Below are 10000 nucleotides of genomic sequence, written 5' to 3'. Positions count from 1 at the left end.
GTGTGTGTCTGTGTGTTTCTGTGTGTGTGTGTCTCTGTGTGTGTGTGTGTGTGTCTGTGTGTGTCTGTGTGTGTGTGTCCTTTGTGCAGACGGCGCTGAAGTATGAGGACGGTGAGTTGGACGACTCCTCCCCTCACCTCCGTAAAGAGAGAAGAAAGATGGCTGCCAGTGAGCAGGAGGGACGGAGGAGCCGCCGGTCCTCCACTCAGAACCTCCCTGACCTCCTGTCCTCCTCTCCCTCCGCCTCCCCTGCCCCCCCTCCCTTCATTTTACCCTCACCCTCCACCAACGTCCCCCCGTCCCCCGCCGTCTCCTCCCCCAGCCCAACAGCGGAGCCGGGCAGCAGGGCCTCGTCCCCGCTGACCTCTGAGCCCGGGAGCTCGGCCTCCAGCCGGTCCGGATCCCAGAGAGGGTCTCCGCTGCCCCCCGACACGGTGCCCAATGGCAGCGTGACCCCAGAGCAGGAGGTGAAGGCTCCGCCCAGCCCGTAAGTTGATCGATTTAGCTGCTTCTGGTTTATCACAATAAAAACACTGATTCAGATGAAACGTGCAGCTGCTCCTCGTCAGAGCTCCGCCTCCCCAGGAGCTGTGCCCCTCAGGCTCCTCCTCCTCTCATCACCCCACAGGCTCCTCCTCCTCCTCTGCTCTCACTCTGGGTGTCCTGGTCTTGGTTCACTGTCTCTCATTTAACCAGCGGTGTTTCCCTCTCTCTCTCTGTCTGTCTGCTGTGGTGCGTCTCGACCACTAGGAGTCGCTCTTTCCTCAGTCACCACATGACGGCTCTGGGTCTGAGCAGGAAGTCCCGTCTCTTCTCCAAATCCAGCTCCATCTCAGAGGAGCCTCCAGCCGCCGGCAGGTCTGTAACACCGAGACCGACCTGTCTGTCTGCTGTGAGGATGGCCTGAGGGCGCCCCCTGCAGGCCGCACTGCTCACCACAGCCACAGTCACTGCCTCTAACTACTGTTTACACACACACACAATGAACTGGCAGACAACTGAAAACCAGAACCTCAGAACCTCACTCAGTTTCTTCCTGTGTCTGTCTGTGTCTCTGTCTGTGTGTCTCTGTGTGTGTCTCTGTGTGTGTCTCTCTGTGTGTCTCTCTGTGTGTCCCTGTCTGTCTGTGTCTCTGTGTGTGTCTCTGTGTGTGTCTCTCTGTGTGTCTCTCTGTGTGTCCCTGTCTGTCTGTGTCTCTGTGTGTGTCTCTGTGTGTCTCTGTGTGTCTCTGTGTGTGTCTCTGTGTGTCTCTGTGTGTGTCTCTGTGTGTGTCTCTCTGTGTGTGTCTCTGTGTCTCTGTGTGTCTCTCTGTGTGTCTCTCTGTGTCTCTGTGTGTGTCTCTGTGTGTGTCTCTCTGTGTCTCTGTGTGTGTCTCTGTCTGTCTGTGTCTCTGTCTGTGTCTCTGTGTGTGTCTCTGTGTGTGTCTCTCTGTGTCTCTGTGTGTGTCTCTGTCTGTCTGTGTGTCTCTGTGTGAACAGCTCCTCCTCAGATCCCTCTCTTCAGTTGAACCCGGAGCAGCCCAGCAGCAGGACAGAGACTAAAACCAGTTTAAAGTAAGTCCAGTTTGTAACCGTGGCAACAGTAAGAAGCCAGTTTTTTGATAATCTGTGTTTTCTGGATTATTTCTGAATCCTTTTAGATTATTTTGGTCATTTCTGCGTCACCTTTGACTCTTTGTAGCATTGACCATCAGCTGATTGATCCTGGATCAGTTTCCTCTCTGCTCTTCGTGTATCATTCAGATCCGATCATAGACAGGTGGATAGATGCTGTATTGATCCTGCAGCTCTCTGTGTCTGATCTGTGATTGGACAGACTCTCTCTCTCTGTTTAACACCATGACTCTCGCCCCTCTCTCTCCACGTTATAATGTTGTTTTTCTTTTTCTTTTTCCAAAATTCTTCTTTTCTTCTCCCCCATTCCTCCCCCAGCTCTGGGGAGGCTGAAGAGCTTTTGTGGTGAGTACATTCCTCCTCTTCCTCCTCCTCCTCCTCCTCCTCCTCCTCCTCCTCCTCCTCCTCCTCCTGTGTGTGTCTGTGTGTGTGTGTTGTCAGTCTGGTGATATTTTTTAGGTCAGAGTTCATTAACACCTGTCACAACCAGGTTGTGTTGTTGACATATTTCTTAAGATGAGTGTGTGTGTGTGTCTGTCTGTGTGTGGGTGTGTGTCCTGCTCAGACATGCGTTGTGTCTCTGCAGCTCAGATGACTGTAATGTAAATCTGGACAAGCCGGTTCTGAGGAAGTTTAAGTAAGTACTGCTGCAGCCCCACTGCATGCTGGGAGCTACAGGGAGGGGCTCCACTGCTTCTGTGTGTGTGTGTGTTTTCAGGCTGGGTGGTGTGTTACTACAGAAGATCACACGGCAGCCTATAGGAGCAGGCCTGGGTGGTGCTCCTGGGTGGTGCTCCTGGGTGGTGCTCCTGGATGTAGCTCCTGGTGTGGTGCTCCTGGTGTGGTGCTCTGGTGTGGTGCTCTGGTGTGGTGCTCCTGGTGTGGTGCTCTGGTGTGGTGCTCCTGGTGTGGTGCTCTGGTGTGGTGCTCCTGGGTGGTGCTCCTGGATGGTGCTCTGGTGTGGTGCTCTGGTGTGGTGCTCTGGTGTGGTGCTCCTGGTGTGGTGCTCTGGTGTGGTGCTCTGGTGTGGTGCTCCTGGGTGGTGCTCCTGGATGGTGCTCTGGTGTGGTGCTCCTGGTGTGGTGCTCCTGGTGTGGTGCTCTGGTGTGGTGCTCCTGGGTGGTGCTCCTGGATGGTGCTCTGGTGTGGTGCTCCTGGGGTGGTGCTCTGATGGTGCTCTGGTGTGGTGCTCTGTGTGGTGCTCCTGGTGGTGCTCCTGGGTGGTGCTCTGGTGTGGTGCTCTGGTGCTGTGCTCCTGGGTGGTGCTCCTGGATGTAGCTCCTAGGGTGTAGCTACAGCAGGACGTCCCTCTGTGGTCGGCTGTGACTGTCTGGCCTGGTTTGGGCTCAGACAGAGGACCAGGATGTGACCTGCTTTCTGGGAGCAGCTCCACCTCCCACACCTCCACACAGCACAGCCTTTATCTGAAACTATAGTCACACACAGTCCAAAACTGTAGTTCCTCCAGAGTCCACTAGAGGCTGCCTCCAGTCAGTCCCCACAGGGCAGACATGAACACACCTGCCTCACTCAGACTCTTTGCCCATGTTTGGACTGACGAGGTGGTCAGGTGCTGCCAAGATGGTGTCTGTGTGTGTGTGTCTGTGTGTGTGTCTGTGTGTGTGTGTGGTTTCTGTGTGTGTGTTTCTCTGTGTGTGTGTCTGTGTGTGGGTGTCTGTGTGTGTGTGTGTTTCTGTGTGTGTGTTTCTCTGTGTGTGTGTCTGTGTGTGTGTGTGTGTGTGTGTGTGTGTGTGTGTCTGTGTGTCTGTCTGTGTGTGTGTCTCTGTGTGTCTGTCTCTGTGTGTGTGTCTCTGTGTGTCTGTCTCTGTGTGTGTGTCTGTGTGTCTCTGTGTGTGTCTGTGTGTGTGTCTGTGTGTGTGTTGCTGGTGGCGGGGCTGGCGGCTCCTCAGAGTGTGGGTCTCTGTGTGTCTGTGTGTGTGTGTGTGTGTCTCTGTGTCTGTGTGTGTGTGTGTGTCTCTGTGTCTGTGTGTCTCTGTGTGTGTCTGTGTGTCTGTGTGTGTGTTGCTGGTGGCGGGCTGGCGGCTCCTCAGAGTGTGGGTCTCAGTGGGTGGAGTCTAATCTCTGGGGTTTAATCTGCCTGGTTTGGTTCTACAGACAAAGATGATTCACAGATAATCTAAACTCACTTCCTGCTGTCAGCCATATTTGCTTCATCCTCATCATCACACCTGGTGTTCAGACTGTGTCTCAGGTCTTCTTCGCTGTGTCTCTGAGCTCATGTGAAGGAGACGCCCGTCAGCTGTGTGGCGGCCATGCTGGCTCTGTCTTACCTGGTGTCCTGTTGTCCCTGCAGAGACGCCTTCCTACGCAGCCTGGCAGCCACACAGTGGGAGAAGAGGAGGAGGAGTAAACACCTCAGTCAGTCCAGGCTGTCCTCGTCTGATGATGTCATAACTCCCAGCCCAGCAGCAGAGCAGGGCAGCAGTGCAGCAGCAGAGTCCCAGCCTGGTAAAAAACACACACGTGACACACTGACACTCATTTCACAGCTGAGTCTAAGTCTGATTGGTCAGTCACCGCGGTCGTTGGTCTGGACGCTGCTGTGTCTTCGCCCTGCAGAGGTTGTGTTTGCTGCTGTGTGTGTTTGTGTCAGCTGCATGACGACATTCACTTTACTGTGTGTGTTCAGGTTCCAGCAGTTTGGACACAAACGGACACTCAGGGCTCCAGAATGACCCAGGTTAGTGTCCCAGGGCCTGTGTGTGTCTGTGTGTGTGTGTGTCTGTGTGTGTGTCTGTGTGTGTGTGTCTGTGTGTGTGTGTGTCTGTGTGTGTGTGTGTGTGTCTGTGTGTGTCGGTGTGTGTCTGTGTGTGTGTGTGTCTGTGTGTGTGTGTGTCTGTCTGTGTGTGTGTGTGTGTCTGTGTGTGTGTGTGTGTCTGTCTGTGTGTGTGTGTGTGTCTGTGTGTGTGTCTGTGTGTGTCTCTGACATGTGTCTGTGTGTGTGTCTCTGACATGTGTCTGTGTGTGTGTGTCTGTGTGTGTGTCTCTGACATGTGTCTGTGTGTGTGTCTCTGACATGTGTGTGTGTGTGTGTCTGTGTGTGTGTCTCTGACCTGTGTCTGTGTGTGTGTGTGTCTGTGTGTGTCTGTGTGTGTCTCTGACATGTGTCTGTGTGTGTGTCTGTGTGTGTGTGTGTCTGTGTGTGTGTGTGTCTGTGTGTGTGTGTGTGTGTCTGTCTGTGTGTGTGGTGTGTCTGTGTGTGTGTCTGTGTGTGTGTCTCTGACATGTGTCTGTGTGTGTGTCTCTGACATGTGTGTGTGTGTGTGTGTCTGTGTGTGTGTCTCTGACATGTGTCTGTGTGTGTGTCTCTGACATGTGTGTGTGTCTGTGTGTGTGTCTCTGACATGTGTCTGTGTGTGTGTCTCTGACATGTGTGTGTGTGTGTGTCTGTGTGTGTCTCTGACCTGTGTCTGTGTGTGTGTGTCTGTGTCTGTGTGTGTGTGTCTGTGTGTCTGGTGTGTGTGTCTGTGTGTGTCTGTGAGTGTCTGTGTGTGTCTCTGACATGTGTCTGTGTGTGTGCCTGTGTGTGTCTCTGACATGTGTCTGTGTGTGTCTCTGACATGTGTCTGTGTGTGTGTGTCTGTGTGTGTGTCTCTGACATGTGTCTGTGTGTGTGTCTCTGACATGTGTGTGTGTGTGTGTCTGTGTGTGTGTCTCTGACCTGTGTCTGTGTGTGTGTGTCTGTGTGTGTGTCTGTGTGTCTCTGACATGTGTCTGTGTGTGTGTCTGTGTGTGTCTCTGACATGTGTCTGTGTGTGTGTCTGTGTGTGTCTCTGACATGTGTCTGTGTGTGTGTCTCTGACATGTGTCTGTGTGTGTGTCTCTGACATGTGTCTGTGTGTGTGTCTCTGACATGTGTGTGTGTCTGTGTGTGTGTGTCTCTGACATGTGTCTGTGTGTGTGTCTCTGACATGTGTGTGTGTGTGTGTCTGTGTGTGTGTCTCTGACCTGTGTCTGTGTGTGTGTGTGTCTGTGTCTGTGTGTGTGTGTCTGTGTGTGTCTGTGTGTGTGTCTGTGTGTGTCTGTGAGTGTCTGTGTGTGTCTCTGACATGTGTCTGTGCCTGTGTGTGTCTCTGACATGTGTCTGTGTGTGTGTCTCTGACATGTGTCTGTGTGTGTGTCTCTGACATGTGTCTGTGTGTGTGTGTCTGTGTGTGTGTCTCTGACATGTGTCTGTGTGTGTGTCTCTGACATGTGTGTGTGTGTGTGTGTCTGTGTGTGTGTCTCTGACATGTGTCTGTGTGTGTGTCTCTGACATGTGTGTGTGTGTGTGTCTGTGTGTGTGTCTCTGACCTGTGTCTGTGTGTGTGTGTGTCTGTGTCTGTGTGTCTGTGTCTGTGTGTGTCTGTGTGTGTGTCTGTGTGTGTCTGTGAGTGTCTGTGTGTGTCTCTGACATGTGTCTGTGTGTGTGCCTGTGTGTGTCTCTGACATGTGTCTGTGTGTGTGTCTCTGACATGTGTGTGTGTGTGTGTGTGTGTGTCTGTGTGTGTGTCTCTGACATGTGTGTGTCTGTCTGTGTGTCTCTGACATGTGTCCACACCTGCAGCAGCCCCTGTGCAGCGGCAGTGCAGCATGCTGTCCAATGACAGGAAGTTCCTGCTGGACATGCTGTACTCGAAGACGTCTGCCACAGCAGCGCTGAGCCCGATCGCTGCTGCTCCTGACACCACCGAAGAAGAAGCAGCAGGCGGCTTCATGGCCGGTGAGAGAGAGACTGAAGTGGTTTCTGCTGCTGGTGGACGTGGTCTGAGTCTGCTTCTCTCCTGTCCTCTCAGTGGACGACCTGGTTGGGCGCAGTCGTGTGTTGGAACACGTCTCCAGCTTCGGAGCGCACTCAGCAGAGTCCACGGCCTCCAGGGAGCACAGCGCCTCCCGCAGGGCGGAGCTGGAAGGTCTGGAAGGTTCCGCCCAGGCAGCTCTCGCCCGCCTGGCTGAAGAACGGCAGGTCAGGAGTCATATGACCTCACAGCGAAGGCTTCCGCCTGAACCTGTCTCTGAACCTGTCTCTGATGGTCTCACCCTTAGAACCGGCACCTCCGGCAGCAGAGCAGCATTGACGTGGAGACCCACGCCCGCCGACTGGAGACCACACAGATGACCCCTCTGGGCCCTGGGGTCCCCGCCGACGCCTGGGACCAGCTGCAGCCAAGTGCCGCCGCGCTGCGCATCAAAGACCTGGACTTCTCTGACCTGCTAGATGAGGAGGACATCGATGTCCTGGACATGGACTCCCTTGACTCCACATCCTCATCCTTGTCCTTCTCTAGCCTCCCCCCTATTCCTCCTCCCCCCCCTCCTTCTGGAGCTCCTGCCCCTCCCCCCCCCTCCTCCTCTTCCAGGTGCTCCGCCCCCTCCACCCCCTCCTCCTCTTCCAGGTGCTCCGCCCACTCCACCCCCCCCTCCTCTTCCAGGAGCTCCGCCCCCTCCACCCCCTCCTCTCTCTGCGTCCTTAGCGCCGTTCTCTCCAAAGAAGAAGAAGACGGTGAAGTTGTTCTGGAGGGAGCTGAAGCACGCCGACGGGCCTCAGAAGTGCCGCTTCGGGCGGGGCACGGTGTGGGCGTCTCTGGACAAGGTGGCGGTGGACACGACCCGTCTCGAGCACCTGTTTGAGTCCAAAGCCAAAGACCTGCCTGTCGCCAAGGTAACTGGTCCTGTGTGTGAGTAGGAAGGAGGAGCTGAAGAGGTCGCAGCAACAGTTACAGTGTTTGTCCACCAGAGGGTGCTCACACGCTGTGAGATTCAGACCTCAGACCAGAGAACTACACACATCCATGATGGCTCCTTTAGAGTCCGTGATAGAAATGATTAGATTATATTGACACATGTAGCATCGGTTACGTGACATGTCCCGTCACATGATCAGTCCGTGTGCTCTGATTGGTCAGCTCCATCCTGTCTGCAGTCAGAGTGTGTGTTTAGAATCACTCAGGTGTTCAGACAGAGATCAGCTGACCCTCTGAGTGTTGGTCATGTGACTGCTGCTCACAGTGACGCCATCATGGCGTCCTGCTGAGGGGGACAGGACTTTCAGTTCTTACTGAGTCTGGTTGGAGTGGACTCTTTGTTTCTCACTCGTGTAATAAAGAGACTTGATGAAACGTTTGATGCTCAGATTCCGTGATGCATTCAGGGACCGTCAGTTACAGGTCGGATGATCCTCCTTGTTTTTCCTGACTGTGAGGATGAACTGTTTGTGTTAATGTAGGAGGCCTGGCTGCCTGTTAGAGTTAAAACTGAGGCGCTTCCTGTGTGGCTCTGACAAAAACATGGCCGACAGTTTTTAATGTTTGTTTTCCCTGCAGAAAGGACCTGAAAGCAAAAAGTCTGAGATTCTGGTTCTGGACTCAAAGAGGAGCAACGCCATCAACATCGGAATGACTGTCCTGCCAGCTGTCCATGTCATCAAGACCGCCATCCTAAACTTTGACGAGTTCGCCATCAGCAAGGAGGGGATCGAGGTGAGCGCCACTTCCTGTCGGTGTTCAGATGCAGCCGTGTTCGATCTTTTTAAAGCAACTTTCTATCCTGAGCAGAAAATCCTGACGATGACGCCCACAGAGGAGGAGAAGCAGAAGATCCAGGAGGCTCAGCTGGCCAATCCCGACATCCCGCTGGGCACCGCGGAGCAGTTCCTGTTCAGCCTGGCCTCCATCAGTGCCCTGACCCCCCGCCTCCAGCTCTGGGCCTTTAAACTCAACTACGAGTCTTTGGAGAAGGTAAACGGTTAGCAGGTGGGTCAGTGTCAGAGCAGGCAGAGCAGTCAGTGAACGCAGTGTGTCGCCCCCTGCAGGAGATCGCAGAGCCGCTGTTCGACCTGAAGCTCGGCATGGAGCAGCTGGCATCCAATCAGACCTTCAGGAGGATCCTGGCCACGCTGCTCGCCATCGGAAACTTCCTGAACAGCTCCAATGTAAGGACAGACGCTACACACACACACACACACAAACTCATCAGCAGTGAGGAAGATAAGAATCTGTTTGTACACTCAGACTTTATCTGGATCAGTGGGTGAAGTTGTTCCTTCAAACACAGATTAAAGACTCAGTGTGTGTGTGTGTCTGTGTGTGTTCAGGCCAAAGGCTTTGAGCTGGGTTACCTGGAGAAGGTGGCAGAGGTGAAGGATACAGTCCACCGTCAGTCTCTGCTGCATCACACCTGCAGCCTGGTGACAGAAAGTTACCCAGAATCCTCTGATGTGTACTCGGAGGTCCCCGCCATCACCCGCTCAGCCAAGGTACAGTCCTCCTCTGCTCCTCTCCTGCTCTGCTCCTTCAGCTCTGAAGCCGCCAACGCTGTGATGTTTTCAGGTGGACTTTGAGCTGCTGTCTGAGAACCTGGTGCAGCTGGAGAAACGCTGCAAAGCATCATGGGACAATCTGAAGGTGGTGGCCAAACACGAAACCAAAGCAGTGCTGAAGAACAAGATGACGGACTTCCTGAAGGACTGCACGCAGAGGATCATCATCCTGAAGGTCGTCCACAGGAGAGTCATCAACAGGTCACACACACACACACACACACCAAGTCTGCTGTGTGAGGCTCCCACACACTTTGGATTTGTCCTCCTGCAGGTTCCACTCCTTCCTGCTGTTCCTGGGTCAGCCGTCCTCGTCCGTCAGGGACATCAAGGTGACGAGTTTCTGTCGTATTATCAGCGAGTTCGCTCTGGAGTATCGAACCACCAGAGAGCGAGTCCTCACACTCAAACGGAAGCGAGCCGCTCACCGAGAGCGAACCAAGACGCGAGGAAAGATGATCACCGAGGTGACCGTCCAATCAGACTCCTGTGTGATCAGCAGCACCATCATGTTCTGATCACATCTATTTCCTGTTCTCCCCTCAGACAGAGAAATTCTCAGGGGCGGTGCCTCGTCAGGACAGCCCCTCTCCTGTCACCATGGCGGCAGAGGTGGGGCCAGATCAGGAAGAGGAGCACGAGAACATGAAGAACCTGCTGATCAGCAGCAACCTGAGCGCTGAGCAGAGAGGCCCGAGGCGCTCCCGAGCTGTCCGCAGTAAGAACCAGAACCCATCTTAGAACCAGTCAGAACGCAAACCTTTCTGGAAAGAACTCAGGTTTTCTCAGAACTCAGGTCTGCTGTGCTGGACTTCAGTGATCCTGAACCTGGTTCTGTTCCTCAGGTCTGGGCAGAGTGAGTCCGTCTCAGATGTCTGCAGCTAAAGAGGACGGGACTGCATCCCAGGATGACGCCACAGATGAGATCATGGACCGTCTGGTCAAGTCTGTTACCCAGAACCCCTCAGACAGAGCATCCAGTCCCAAGACCCGCAAGCGGTCGCGACTCAACAGGAAGTCACGTGAGTGTGTGATGCTCAGAGTTCAGTCAGGAGACAGTTTGTCCTGC

General features: G+C 54.1%; 1 protein-coding gene across 1 annotated transcript in view; it reads left to right on the top strand.

Moving 5' to 3' along the window:
* LOC114432907 (FH1/FH2 domain-containing protein 1-like) overlaps positions 1 to 10000 on the top strand; it is a 25979-nt gene that overhangs the window by 15264 nt on the left and 715 nt on the right. The window contains 19 exon segments of the mRNA XM_028400999.1: positions 90 to 487; positions 751 to 858; positions 1479 to 1553; positions 1932 to 1958; positions 2200 to 2250; positions 3928 to 4082; positions 4264 to 4314; positions 6181 to 6336; positions 6410 to 6579; positions 6660 to 6932; positions 6934 to 7275; positions 7937 to 8092; positions 8168 to 8350; positions 8425 to 8544; positions 8707 to 8868; positions 8942 to 9132; positions 9206 to 9398; positions 9478 to 9649; positions 9777 to 9953. Coding sequence (XP_028256800.1) covers positions 90 to 487; positions 751 to 858; positions 1479 to 1553; positions 1932 to 1958; positions 2200 to 2250; positions 3928 to 4082; positions 4264 to 4314; positions 6181 to 6336; positions 6410 to 6579; positions 6660 to 6932; positions 6934 to 7275; positions 7937 to 8092; positions 8168 to 8350; positions 8425 to 8544; positions 8707 to 8868; positions 8942 to 9132; positions 9206 to 9398; positions 9478 to 9649; positions 9777 to 9953 — 3160 coding nt within the window.

This window comes from Parambassis ranga, chromosome 3 (genome assembly GCF_900634625.1).
Source record: "Parambassis ranga chromosome 3, fParRan2.1, whole genome shotgun sequence".
NCBI lineage: Eukaryota > Metazoa > Chordata > Actinopteri > Ambassidae > Parambassis > Parambassis ranga.
This window is presented reverse-complemented; position numbering and strand designations above follow the sequence as displayed.